At 38.3% G+C, this 15544-nt stretch overlaps 1 protein-coding gene across 1 annotated transcript in view; it reads left to right on the plus strand.

The window, feature by feature from the left end:
- The first annotated feature begins 9229 nt into the window (after positions 1 to 9229).
- The window catches only part of LOC137393918 (tyrosine-protein kinase BAZ1B-like), a 46034-nt gene continuing 39719 nt past the window's right edge, over positions 9230 to 15544 (plus strand). Inside the window, exons 1-4 of the mRNA XM_068080631.1 lie at positions 9230 to 9296; positions 10294 to 10439; positions 12675 to 12814; positions 13019 to 13130. Of these exons, the coding sequence (XP_067936732.1) occupies positions 9230 to 9296; positions 10294 to 10439; positions 12675 to 12814; positions 13019 to 13130 (465 nt within the window). The remainder of the gene's footprint in view (positions 9297 to 10293; positions 10440 to 12674; positions 12815 to 13018; positions 13131 to 15544) is intronic.

Genomic DNA, 15544 nt, shown 5'->3' on the forward strand with positions numbered 1-15544 from the left:
GTCTGAAATTAGCAACTCCGGTATTCCATGTCGAGCAAAAAAGCTTTTGAGGTGTTTAACTATTTCCTTTGATGTGGTGGATTGCAGGGCAGTTATTTCCGGATATCTGGAGTACAAATCTACTACTAAAAGATAATCTCGTCCATTGTGATGGAACAAATCTGAAGCCAATACTTGCCATGGATGTCTTGGGGTGTCTAGAAGCCTCAAAGGTTCTCTCACTTCGGGTGCTCTGTTTCTGCAGACAGAGCAGTGGCTAATCATTTCTTCTATAGCTTTGTTCAGTGAAGGCCACCACACTGCTCTTTTTGCTCTCTGGGTACATTTAGAAACTCCTAAATGCCCTTCATGAATCCTTTCCAGGATCTCCATTCTTTCTAGTTGCGGAATGATGATTCTATCTTGGTATAAAAGAAGGTCGTGTGCGGGGTGGAGTGTAATAAGGCCTCTTTTTTCGAAGTACGGCTTTATGACTGAATCGGTGTTTGATAAGTATGCAGGCCATCCTTTCTCGACATATTCTCGTATGATCTGTAGCACTTCATCTGACTTTTGAGCTGCTGAAAACTTTTCCAGCCTAATATCTGTAGCTGGGAGACTATATGACCTGGCAAATGCTTCTATTTCATCTGTTGCAAGCATCTCACGAACTGTTGGCTTTTCTGACGGATACCTTGATAATGCATCTGCTGAGCTGTTTTGCTTTCCTGGAACGTATACTATGTGGAACTTGTACCGCATAAGTTTGAGCTTGAATCGTAATATCCTGGGTGGTAGCTTGTGTATAGGTTTAGATCCCAACAGTGACACTAATGGTTTATGATCCGTGTGTACTTCAAAGTCTTGTAGCCCTAGTAGATATCTAGAAAACTTCTCTAACCCCCATGTAACACCTAACGCTTCCTTTTCAATTGTAGCATATCCTTCTTCTGCTGACATCAGCGACCTGCTAGCTGCTGCTACTAGACGCTCGGAGTTGTCCTCTTGTATTTGCGTCATGACAACTCCCAGGCCTTTATTAGACGCATCTGTTGAAGCGTAAGAAAATGCGTGATGCAGATGCGTTGAAACGCATCTGCAGAAGCGTAACAGCGCATAAGCCAGTAGCAGAGGTAGAGCAGGAAGAGCTCACCGATTTATTTCTAGGCGTTATTGAGGTAAACGAGGCATCTTCAAAGCCATGGACAGCACAGATAACCACTAAGCTACCAGATACTAAGCCAGTTGACATTACAATTAAACTAGACAGTGGGGCTGCAGTCACTATCTGTTCACCCAAGGAAATACCCTCTGATGTAACAATGTTGAAAAGAGACAAACGTTTAGTAGGTCCTGGAAATGCAGAGATACCATATTTAGGATTTGTAAATGCTGTCCTGTGTCATAAAAATTTTTCTGTAAAAGAGGACATTTTTGTGGTAAACAACCAGAGAGTCAATCTATTGAGTAAACGTGCCTGTGCTGCTTTGTCTTTGCTTTCATGTTCAGTAGATGAAACTGATGTGAATAGGTCTGAGTTGAAGTTAGACAAATTCTTGCCAGTTTTTGAGGGCCTGGGCCAAATGAAGGATGCATTTTACGATATCAAACTTGTTGACAATGCTGTACCATATGCTATAACTGTTTCTAGACTAGTACCCAATGCCATTGTTGGATAAAACTAGGCTCGAATTGGAGAGGATGGTGAACCTGGGTGTGGTTGAGAGGGTCACTGGGCCGACCGAGTGGTGCTCGCCGATGGTAGTGATCCCCAAGAGCAACGGTCGAGTAAGAATATGTTCAGATGTAACTCAATTAAATAGATATGTCAAACGCGAAGTGTATCCAATGGCCACGGTAGATGACAGCTTATCACAAATAAGTGGGAAAGTATTCTCAAAACTGGATGCCAATAGTGGCTTTTGGCAGATCCCTTTGACTCCAGCATCCTGTGAACTAACCACCTTTCTCACTCCTTTCGGGAGATTCATGTACAAAAAACTACCATTTGGATTGTGTTCATCTCCAGAAATATTCTACAGAGAGATGTTACGTATACTGGGAAACACGGAAGGCGTAATCGTCCACATGGATGACATATTAGTCCATGGGAAGAATAAATGTGAACACGACAAGAGACTAAACGATGTACTGCAGAAGATCAAAAGTGCTGGAATGACACTTAACCGCAGTAAGTGTGAATTTGGGAAAGCTAGCGTTACATTCTTAGGCCATAGAGTAGACTCAGACGACATTCACGCTAGCGAGGAGCGAATTCAAAGCATACTCAATTTCCATACGCCGACCTCAACACGCGACATTCAGAGTTTTTTAGGATCGGTAAACCAATCAGCAAAATTTAGCCCGAACATTGCTAAGCTTAGCGAGCCACTTGTTATATTAGTTAGTTTTGTTTATGTATCTATCATTGGTTTCCCAGGCTAGGTTTCCGCCAGGGAGTCGCCATCTTGATATTATTTTTCAGTCACTGATCTGATGCCAATAAAGCTGGACTTACATGCATCTTATTACATAAACGATATAACATGGTGTCAGGACTTTGAACCACGCTATTGCCGTTTTTGTTATCTGCACTGTGAATTGACTTTATTTCAACGGGAATATTAAAGAAGATTGTGGCTAGTATCATATCGGAATGACGGAGGCCGATGCTGCACGCCCCCCGCCGTTGAGGATAAAAGTTGACACTCCTGGACATTTGGATTTTGTTAATGCCTCCACGCAGTGGACAGAGTGGTTAAAAAGGTTTCAGCGGTTTAGGAACATTGGTGGCTTAGCAGAACAGTCTAATGCAGTGCAGATCGATTCTTTGCTCTATATAATGGGTCCGGAAAGTGAGGATGTATATGCACAGCTGCAATTTACGGGAGATGAAGCGGACAGAACATTTAAAGCAGTAGTGGATGCCTTCACTGCTTACTTTCAGCCACGCAGAAATGTTCTCAATTACAGGACGCAGTTTTACAACCGTAAGCAGAGTGCTGATGAGTCGGCTGAAGAGTACATTCGCAGCGTTCACACTTTGGCAGTTAAGTGTCGATTTGATGCAGGATTGACACAAAATGATATGGTCAAGGACCGACTACTCTCTGGTATGTCTGATACTTCGCTTAGTTCCGAGCTACAGCTTGATGAAGACGTAACACTAGATGCTGTTATATCTAAGATGCGCGCTAAGGAGGCAATAGTGAAACAAATGCAACTCGAAACGAAAGTGGCTGCAGTTGAATTAACCGGTACTGCTAAGAGTAATCAGAAACAAACACGCACGATAAGGGACTGCAAATATTGTGGAGGTTCTCATCCGCCACGTTCATGTCCAGCTTTTGGAAAGAAGTGCAACAAATGCTCCAAAGCTAATCACTTCGAACGTGTGTGTAAGCAGAGCAGAGCTCAGGCTGCCGAGGTAACCGCGAATGGTACAGCTAAAAGTGAAGACTCGGATTTCTTCATTCATACACCAAACTTACATGCCGATGCTGTTAGCAATGACACTAAAACCATTTATGTTGATAGGTTTGATTCTGCTATTATTACTCATGCTTTTAGTATCACTAATGAATGGTTGGAAGATCTTGTTGTGAATGGTCAGGTGTTAAAAGCAAAAATAGACACTGGTGCTCAGGCAAATGTTATCACATCTAATGAACTTCAACGGGTTGCCCCAAATTCTGTGATTAATCCTAGTCGCACGAGGTTGACTGCCTACTCGGGACATGTTCTGCCTGTTGTAGGTGTGGGTGAGATGGAGGTATCATACAAGGGACAAAAGCATTCTCTTAGCTTTCACATACTGAAAGGGGAACGAACAGCACATACTTTGATTGGATTGCCGTCCATAAAACGACTGGGCCTTCTCAGTGTCTCTGTGGTAGGTTCAGTAAATTCTGATACTGTAGGTAGTAAAGGTAAGTGTAGGATAGCCAGTCAGTTCCCAGATGTCTTTGAAGGTTTTGGTAAGTTGAACATTACACATAGTATTATACTCAAACAAAATGCAGAGCCATATTCTTGCCCACCAAGGTCGGTACCGCATGCACTCAAAGCCAAACTGAAATCTGAGTTAGAGCGATTGGTGTCATTGGGAATCATTGCTGAATGTAAAGAACCAAGTGAATGGGTCAATCAAATAGTGCCAGTCCTAAAACCTGATGGATCACTCCGCATATGTCTTGACCCACAACAACTCAATGCAGTGACTATCAGAGACAGATATGTTTTACCAACTATCAGTGACATATACGCAAGGTTATCTGGCTCCATAATTTATACTACTTTGGACGCACAATCAGGATTTCACCAAATACCAATTGATGAACAGTCCTCCAAACTAACAACATTCATGACACCTTTTGGTCGCTTTAGGTACCTACGTTTGCCATTTGGTCTCACATCCGCACCGGAGTTCTTTCATAGGACTATGGTGGACATAGTAGGGGATATACCAGGGGTGGAAGTATACATTGATGATGTATTGATACATGGCACTACAGAAAAAGAGCATGATGAGAGACTTAAAGAAGTTCTCACTCGATTCCGAGCAGCTGGTTTGAAATTAAATGCAAAGAAATGTCAGTTTAGGGCTCAAAGTGTGAAATTCTTGGGTAATATTTTGTCCAAAGATGGTATCCGGCCATCTCCAGACAAAGTTCGAGCAATACAGAACGCTAAGACGCCCAGCAATAAGTCAGAAATTCGTTCATTTCTTGGTTTGGTGACGTACCTGGCTAAGTTTTGTCCAAATTTGTCACAGTGCACAAATCCCTTACGACAATTGGTTAAAGATGGGGTGGATTTTTGTTGGGAGTCTGCTCAGGAGCAAGCATTTCAAAAGGTGAAAAGTTTGGTCACAAACGCACCAGTATTGGCACTCTATGATCCTAAAGTTGATGTAACTGTGAATGTAGATGCAAGCTCGCATAGTTTAGGTGCAGTACTCATGCAAAAGGGACAGCCAATAGAATTTGCAGCACAATCGCTAACTTCGACACAATGTTTGTATGCTCAAGTGGAAAAAGAAATGCTAGCCATTCAGTTCGGGCTTACACGTTTCCATCAGTATGTATATGGGCGAGAAGTGATTGTCGAATCTGATCATCAGCCTTGAGTTAAAATTAGCAAGAAACCCCTCAGTGATTTAACACCCAGGCTTCAACGAATGCGCATGCAAATTCAGCACTACCAATACCAAGTAGTACATGTACCAGGCAAGCAAATGTTTGTATCAGATTACCTCTCAAGGTCTTGCAAGGCAAAGACGCATGAAGTAGACTTGAATTTAGATGATCCTATGCCTCAAATCTGTGCGCTCAGAGTTCGTGATGCAACTGCTGTTGATGCTTACAAAGAAGCTACTGCTAGTGATGATACATTGAAAATAGTAATGCACTATACCAAGACAGGCTGGCCAAACCAGAAGCGATTGTGTCATGCATTGGCTAAACCTTACTGGAAATTTCAGGGTGAAATCAGTGAGTGCAATGGTTTGCTGTTTTATGGTAGCCGGCTTGTGGTCCCTTATGAAAAGCAACAGGAGGTACTTGATCAGCTGCATGCTAGTCATTTGGGTATTACAAAAACGCAGCAGCGTGCAAGAGTAGCTGTGTTTTGGCCTGGCATGAACCAAAGAATAGAAGACAAGATCATTTCATGTAGCGTATGCAAAGCTCATGAGAAGTCCCAGGTTAGTGCACCTCTCATACCCAGTGAAATTCCAGATTACCCTTGGCAAATCATAGGCAGTGATCTTTTCCAGTTTGATGGTGGCCACTACTTGCTGAATGTGGATTACTACTCCAAATGGGTAAATGTTACCAAATTGGGTGAGTTGTCAAGTAAAGCGCTAATAGAAGAATTCAAAAAACAGTTTGCAGATTACGGAAGGCCAAACATCATCCGATCAGATAATGGACCGCAGTACAGTTCATGTGAATTCCAACAATTTGTCAAGCGATATGCGATAGATCATGTAACTTCCTCACCTGGATATCCTAGATCAAACGGACAGGTCGAACGGTCAGTTCAGACTGTTAAACAGTTGATGATTAAAGCAAAGGAAGATGGAAAATGTTTTTGGAATTCCCTACAGCTTTGGCGCAATACCCCTCTAGCAGGAGACCTGCCATCACCTGCACAATTGTTGCAGGGTAGGTCATTGTTTGATGGCATTCCAGTACAAAAGCACTGCCTATTTCCTAGGGCCTATGATAGAAATCAGGTTAGAGCAAAGTTAGTGCAGAGACAATGTGCAATGAAAAACTATCATGATGTGAAAACAGTGCCGGAACGTGAGATACTAACAGAAGGGCAGCAGGTAAGATTTAAGTCTTTAAAGGGTAGCTGGGAGAAGGCAGTGGTGATAGGACACCATGACAGCAACAGGTCATACTCCATAAAGAATCCAGCAACAGGTATGGTCATAAGACGTAATAGAGAACAGTTAAAGCCTGATAATTCAATGCCTAGCTCTGTTACTTTAGTTCAGCCAAATTCATTAGAACCTAGTCAGGTAGGTAATCAGACCACAGAGACTAGCCCAAAAGTGATACCAACTCAAAACATTTCACCAAATCCTGTTCCCCTTCCAGTTGCTGGAGGGCCTAGTCCTGGTGATGCTACCTCTCCCACACCGCAACAGACCACTACCAGTGTGCGGACTCCAGTGCGACGCACCAGATTAGGCAGAACAATAAGGCTTCCTGTTAGGTATAGAGATGAGTGACATAAAAAAAAAAAAAAAAACATGGATTGTGTTTTATTTGCCAGAATTTCATGGCATTTTCCTAGATTGTTTCATAGTTTTTTTATAGATCGCTTTATCACTCATGTTACAGCATTTCCTTTTCAATTGTAATGCGTTATTATCTTCTCTTGCTTGCTCTCATAATACTCATTACTACATATACTTTGCGACTACTCACAATCAACATTACTTGTAGCTGTTTGTGAACCTGAGCACCTGTGCTTTTATTGGTAACATTTTGGTTTAATTTGTGTTCACGAAAGGGAGATGTTATATTAGTTAGTTTTGTTTATGTATCTATCATTGGTTTCCCAGGCTAGGTTTCCGCCAGGGAGTCGCCATCTTGATATTATTTTTCAGTCACTGATCTGATGCCAATAAAGCTGGACTTACATGCATCTTATTACATAAACGATATAACACCACTTAGAGAGCTGTTGAAAAAAAGATGCACCATGGATCTGGGACAAACCACAAGAAGATGCTCTACAAGCACTCAAGCAAGAGTTCGCCAAACCACCTGTGTTGGTTCCTTATGACCTCAAGAAAAGGACTATTATTTCAACACATGCGTCAACCACAAATATAAAAGATAAGATAACCGCTAAGCATATACGGTAAGATAACTATGAAATGTAAACGAATGTATAGTGTGAGAGAAGATGACTCTTAATTATATACAACACTAATAACAAAAGCTTTTATAGCAATAGACACCTTACAGTAACTTTGAAAATTGTAATTATCTAGTGCCGTTGCTGTGAAATACCAGCAAGGAAATCATATATTCAATTTTCCGGCATACTTTTGTTGCGGCATTTTAAAATTGATATTGACACTAAAATGTACTGCTTGCAATAACTTGTCAATTAGAAGCTCATGGTGTGTATCATCCTTGAATGTTTCTTGTAATAAATATTTAGTCATGGAAACGCAGATAAGATGTATAAATTGTCAATTATAGCCTTAATATCATAAGGAAAAATGTTTGCTGATTGCATAGAGATAAAACTGTAAGCATGTATCGGTGTGTACTAAACTAATAACGAGCCTTCCCCAGCAAACATTTACCTATCTATATTTCATTTATCTATTTCTTTAATTTTTACTACACGTACATACATTTGTACGTCTAATAAATTCAAAATTTTACTCCGGACTCAGAGTTTAGCTTGAGGTTGGGGCGATCGTATAAGCTCTTGGCCAATGACCAAGAAAATAAAACTCAGCTAAGACTCTTTACGGCGGTTCCAGCAGTGAGGTTTAGAAACACGTGACCATTTTGAACCAATTACATTCGTGGTTTTGTCTGACAGAATTTGGTGGGAAAATATCATATGGCGCTCTCTTGGCAACTAACGCGCAATATTAACAAAGTTTTGAGTTAGCTTATGGTTGATCGAATGTTAAGTTTCATATGGATGTTTTAGTTATCCCATTTATTTTGAAACAACTATTTGATGTTAACTAAACTGTACTTTTGAGCCGTTACTACACGACATTCTGTCTTAGCTCGGTCTGCCATTCTATCTTGCATGTTTTATTTGATATAAGCAGCAATATTTTAGGTAGCTTCTTTATTATTTTGGTTTCAAGATTTTTGCGTGTATTTAACTTAATTTTTTAACCAAGCTTTCAGGTAGACTGTTCTATCATTGTTAAAAATTGATTGCTTAGTAAAGGCCTCTTGAAAAGGGTTTGCACTGGAATTGCTGTTTTAACTTAACTCGTGGTTTTTTGTTAGCTAACCCGCGTTTGCTTACAGTGTAGATAAAGCTGATCAGAAATCCTTTTAGCATTCGATTTATTCTATGTCTTCGAACGATTGCTGCAGAGATGCGTCTCGATGTCATTTAACTTCACCTTAGATCTTTCCTAGAGCTCCAACCTATTATTACCAGAGATTTTAATTATGATGTGTATTGTGATAAATATCTTTTTAAGAACTCCACGCTATCTTATTACTTTAACTCTTGCTTCTGATCATATCCCTCTCTGTGTGTCCACAATTACAAATCAAACATCACCTGTCGATCAATCAATAGTAGAGTGAGGCATTGAAATTAGTTGTCTATTGTATATTTTGGCATAGGATCAAGTTGTATTTATTTCACTTATTATATGTACAGGCAGAACTCGGCTATCTTCATTAACTTTAACTAAATTAAGCAAATCTTCAATTCCAACTTGTTGCATATAATCTCATAAAATACGTAGTTTTAGTAAAATATGCTACTAGAACGCGTTTATTGACTATTAGGTTTTACTGTGTAGTAGATCAGTGAACAGAAAGCATACCATAGATAATAAATGGCATACTGGATACAACAGGCTACTGAATGTTTGTCCAGATAGGTTGCATATAAAGTTGTATTGTACACCAATTTGTTTATACATTAACATCATCTACATTCTAAATCAGTTCTGGTCAAATTTACACAATATCTGTATGCTTTTTTATAGCCCTAGTGATGTGAAAGTTACAATATGGCAAAGACACAGAAGACCCTACCTTTGCATATGCAAGAGCCTATTCTTGATGTAGTCAGACACAGTGAGTCATCTATACAGGCTTTAATATGAATTCAGGTTACTCGTAAGGAATATTAACTTCAAGGGTTCTCACCAGCTGAAACAGAAGGGCGGACCACCCCAACTAATTATTGTCTCCCCCTCTAGCTAACCCTTTCACAACTGAGTGCCCATGGCAACGAATGCCCTGTAAAGACGTGCGTATTCAAGAGCAGAACTTGTACCTTAAACATTTATTAAATTTGCATTGAGAGGCTGAAACATTTCTCTACAAGCTTGTATAATTTCTGGGGAGGACCCTGATACCTCTGTATCTCATTTAGGTCATATAAATGATAGAAGGTGTGACTTCATCCCTGTATATATGTATTATGTTAAAGTTATTATCAAACAGATGATTCAATTCTGACTCAGAGTAATTTTCTCATTAAATACTCTTGTACGCTTTTGCATGATCTGAAGCAAGGGTCAATAATGTATAGAGGTCATTGTTTTTTCTAGGTAGCTGATTATAAAATAGGCAGGCGGGCAATACTAATTTTGTTTGAAGCAAACTTAGGTTAATATTGTAAAAGCAGGGCATGCAAAATTCCTTTCTAGTTACCATACAAGTATAAAACAGGCAATTTTTAACTCTGCTTGCTTATGTAAACAATTGCGTAAGCAGCAGTATAGTATGTAGTCACTCAACTCTGACCTTGCCACTATGTGTAGGGCAAACTAAGGAAGTTTTATTTGTTAGTTTTGACTTGAATCAAAATGTTAAAAAGTTGTTGTTTTCTTTAATAAGAAAACCTTAACATTTTATGAGTGTTTATGTAATTGAGTTGATAATGAATTTGAAGCACTCCTTTAAACAGTTTTATTCAAATGTTGAATGAATTTATGCGTGTGCATTCAGATGTGTTTATGGTATAGTCCAACAAGCATCACAGTTATTGTATGTTACGGAAGAGAAAGACTTGAGATGCTGAACTAAGTTAAGTTTTATGGTGAGCTGATTTAAGATATGATTGCAGGTGTTGACAACATTGACTCACTTATTCAAAAGCTTCAGCAGAGTCTGAAAAAAAGATTTTATGTTGGAGACGAGGTTAACTTCAAAGCTGACAACAAAGTGATTAGAGGCGAAATAACTGCTGTTCACGAGCGCCCAACTCCTTGCGTGAGTCTCACATTTATGTACTGACCACTATTATTTCAGACAGCGTGTTTTTTATTTTCGGCAGCACTACATTTAATCTGACTTTGGGTAAGGACAACAAAAATTGCAAATACAGTGCACCCTCGAGATACGATGTTGATCCGTTCCAGAGTTGGCATCGTATAGTGAACAATTCGTATGTAGGGGTATAGTGACCATTGTAATTGTACAATGCAAACCTCCCCTGGTAAAAATTTTATAAAAATTTGTACATATTGACAATTAGCAACAAAATAGTATGTTAACTTTAGTAATTATAGTTACCTACAGTGCCTGTATTGTATTTAGTGTATTTTGATGGTTATAATCTGCAATAAAATGCAAAATTATAATGTGTGAACCAAATGCAGTACGTACGGTAAGGAGTTCTTACCTTCAAAAGGTACGCATAACATAAACTTTGAATTCACTTCAAGTAAGATTAGCTTGCTAAACCCACACTTAAAACTAAGTTTTAGTATGTATTTTGAACTATTTTACTGAATTTCAACTTTTTGTCACGAAATTTTATCCTTCAGCAGGTCCCATCTTCACTTTCACTATAAAATTTAGCGTGTCTGGTTAAAACCTTTTTCAACCTAATTCAATATTAAAGGCCGAGTGATGCAGTTATCAAAAGCGGCTTCTCACACACTTGACCATTTAATGGCTACCGAAAAGAAAAATGAAATTTTATTTACCATACAGGACGAACATACCTTTGGAGTAACGTGGCTTTAGCTGGTACATGTAGTGAGTGAAGTAGAGAGGAAGCAAAAAGGTATCAATGCTAATTATGTTGCTGTACACTTGAAAATAAATTTAATACGTAATGAATTGGGATTTTTTTTAGCAGGCTAAAAGAAGTTGTCCATTCCTGTCCAATTTTTCTACTGGTTTAAAAGAAAAAATTGCTGGTGCAATGCAGAAAATTCCTCGCTAGCTAACGCTTGTAAAGGGATTCAGAGAAGGTGGTATAGTAGTTTGTCTTGTATGAAATGTGCACAAGAATCAATGTAACCATACATAGAAAGTTTGTACGTATTTATACCCTAGAGGACAGGGCTTTAGTAAGTTCCAGAAAGTAATGTGGATGCGTCAACTATCTTGAGTAGCTAGTTATATATGAGTTACATACATACGATGAATTGTATTTACGTAGTAGAGAACAGGCCCGACTGCAAAGACATGGTTAAACAAGAAAATAGAACAGAAAATTAAATAAATAAAACATAAAATGAATAAAACATGAGAAACATGCCACACAATGAAGATAAATAATGATATACATTACACACGCATTGTTTTATGTACATGTACCAGTCCACATCAGCAAATTAAACATTTGAAATATTTCTGCCGATGTAGGTTTTCCTGTATCTTCTACTTCCTCGGCTCTCGCCCATACTAAAGGGTTGCTCCTCTTGATTGAATACTGATCGCGTGCATGGCTTTCCAACTCCTTCAAATCGTCAGTCGTAAGCTCCTCCTTGTGCTTGCTTTAATGGAGTTCTTGTTTTAATAATAACTGCAAATGTTGATTGGTTGCGACCATATTCCTTGACAATATTAACAATACGGGTGCTTTCTTCTTATTTATGACCTCCAACTTTGTTGATATGGAAATAATTTTTCCTTCGTTTTGTAACGTTTGTATCGGTCTCAGATTCCATAGCTAACAAATTAAATATAGATAGTTGTAGTTATATACGTATGCTGACTAAAAGTATATAGTAAAAGAGAGTATAATGCTAAAAATGAATATTTGCTCACGCTTGTCTATTTTACACAAAATTCCCATGCGGAATGCTGACCTGAGAGAAGTCGGTCATCGTTTCTCTTCTAAACGTTGTGAAAATGTTTTTGGCGAACCGTATTTCGGTGTCTTTGTTATTTCGACGTGCAGGCCGCCAAATTTTGACTTGGGCGAAACTTTTCTCAAAATCGTATCGTGAAATAAAATTCGTATAGCGAGGTGAATATCTCACAATGTTCAACATCGTTAGGTGAAAAAATTGTATATCAGGGTAATCGTATCCCGAGGGTGCACTGTAGTATATGAATGGTAACTGCAAAACGTCAGGCCTTCTTGTTTCTATATTGTTAGTCTGTTTGTAATGAAAATCAATATATAGGATTTAGGAATATTGAGTATTTTAACCAATCAAAATGTTCAAGTATGCATTTTTGGTAATCTCCCATTCTTCTCTGCTGCAGAAAATAGATTTGTCAACTGACGCCACAGTATCTCCTTCTAGTGACAAAGAAAATGACTTTGCTTCCTCAACAAGTAATCTAAAATATTCGGTCAAAGTTAATGACAAGATTGTTCGCTCTATTCCACCACAAGCCCTGACGTAAGTTTTTTTTTCGAAATTAGCTTGTAAGATTTGATTATTTTGTTGATTGTGAACTAAAATTTTCGTTTCAAGTTATGTAGTGCAGGACTTGGTTCATTGATAGGAACCGAACTCGATTTTGTTTCAATTCTCACAAACGTAGAGGAACTACAACATCTATCATATTGTAGAATGATAAAATAAAGTTTGTATCATTTTCAGACGAATTGGTAAGCTTCCATCTTCAGACGCTATCCGGAAGTTTGTTATATCTCAAGCACGATATGTGTCAGGAGATTCCGATTCCATTGGTCACTGGGATGTCAAATCATCGGTATGTAGTGGTTGGCTACATTTCTCTAGACTACCTATAATAACGGGTGAAACTCATCCCGTTTATGTTGTTACTAACGGCTGGTTTACACTATATTGCCATATGTCTGCATTGTTCTTTCAGCAATTACTTGTCAGCCGTGTGCGCTGTATAGCGATGGCATTGTTGAGACAACACATATACGCTGGGAAATGTTTACAGCTATCAAATTTACCGATAGTATGCTGAGCATCCACGACAGTCTGCAATGTGCACCATTTGGTGACGCGTTTTGCTTGATCTATATTTCCTTTCATTACAGTTGCTGCGGGACTAGTATCTTATCGTTTTTTCGACTACATTGTATAATGAGAATGGTATATCTGCGGACTATTCGCTGATGTAAATGCTGATGAGTTTGGGATAGTGCGAGCGATGTTATCACGCACGATCACTGATGCATTGTGGGATTAAGACGGACGTACAGCGATATAGTGTGAACCAGCCTTGAACTCATAACAGAATTTTGTTGATACTTTAATGTTAGATCAGCATGAACAGATTGTGGTTTTAAGAATTCTGATTAATTCTGTAATTATATGTTTCTGTTGAACATTAATCTGATAGTTGCCAACGACTAAGAGGTCTCATTCATTTTGTCAGTCTGTATCAAACATTTCTTCTATACAAAGTTGAGTTGAACACTGCAGTCGTTAGGAGAGACTCAGTAGCTAAACTCTGATCAATTTAACATAACCAAATTGTACACGCGTAAAATAAATAAATAAATTCATGTAGGTTTGTAGAACATGGCTGCTCTACTTGTTTTTAGAAGAAAATTTGGTTATGAACAGATAGTTTCACGGTAGCGAAAAACATTGTAGTCAGCACTTACTAGTACTAACCAATTGGATTTGTTGTTACAACAGTTCATCCACATTAATTCAACGCTTCATTATTCGTGTCAAATCTGGATTCAAATCAAACCCAGATATTCAAATTCCTAGCGAAACACACTACCATCTGCACCCCTCGACCACCTTGCCTTAATAAGTAATAATTGTGCACATGGTTATTACTAGAGCTGCACAACGATTATAAAAATTAATCGCGATTAATAACTGGTCTGAACCAGTTAATCTTCGATTAATCTTAGAATTAATCTAGTAAAAACCTGCGTATTCAAAAACAAATAATACAGCTACATATAAACTAATTATATTTGAGACAATTGTTAGCAGTAGTACATTTTATGTACAATGTACATAAGTTACAATGTAATAATTATTATGAGTATGAAAACCGTCAATGAAAGCCAAGAGTTGAGGCAGCACAGTTCATTCACATTACTTGAATAAAGAGATGCCCTCTTCCTACATACAATATTGCCAGCTTTAGAGAATAGCCACTCCCAGGGGACAGTAGTAGTTATTGTCTGCAACAGCTGGTGATGATTTCTGTGCGGTAGGATGAGAGTTAGTTAAAATATATCTTAATGATGATGTGCTGTGGTGGTAGGCAAATTCTTTCTGGCATATACTTCACTTTCTTGTTTACGCTTCCAACAATTTACAGAAATGCGCTACCTAGGGTGGAAGAGATTTTTCTGCTTTCATGTTCCAATAAAATGTCAATCTTATAATACTAATATTCTGAAGTTAAAATATGATTGTGATTTAAAAAAAAAATGAAAATACATGTACATGTATAATTTGCTTACAAAAGTTTTTTAGAAATAAACAAAAAATAGACTGTAAGATACGTATTAAATAATACTGAAATCGCTTTTGTTGCTATTACCTAAAAACAAGTTCGTACAGCTAACGACATGGCCGCTCACCGGCTAGATCGGTACGGTACGGCGCTTTTGCATTGTATTGTATAAACAAGTTTAATGTTAGCGACTCACTTTGTGTTTTTATAGTTGAGTGCAAAATAATTGTGGTTGTAATTTATTGGTAAGGAAGTGTTGCTTGTCATAATATTTATTTGTTAGTGAATTAAATGGTAGTAACCTGCTACGTTAGTATTACTAACGTATGGTACTAAACAGTGCAAAGGAAAGGAACCACGTCAAGATCGTCACCTCGGTTGCATTTTAATTGAAGATTAATTGGCCCAACTCAGTTAATCGTTTGTTTGTATTGATCGCGTTAATCGTTTAATTAACACGATCATTGTGCAACTCTAGTTATTACGCATGATGATCTCTCACGGTGTATGGGACTACCAGCGTAATGGTAAATAAGGGTTTTTTATTGTGATGTCACTTTAGAGGCAATTAAAGTGAAAGTATAGGCTCAGCAATGAGTATGTTCAGTGGTAAGGAGGAGGGAAAGAAAAAGTCATATGGATACATTATGTAACTCACTTTTACTTGATTTAAGTGAATTTTTAACAATTTAAGCTTTTATATTGCTTTTATTTTTGCCTTT

This window comes from Watersipora subatra, chromosome 4, assembly GCF_963576615.1.
Source record: "Watersipora subatra chromosome 4, tzWatSuba1.1, whole genome shotgun sequence".
NCBI lineage: Eukaryota > Metazoa > Bryozoa > Gymnolaemata > Cheilostomatida > Watersiporidae > Watersipora > Watersipora subatra.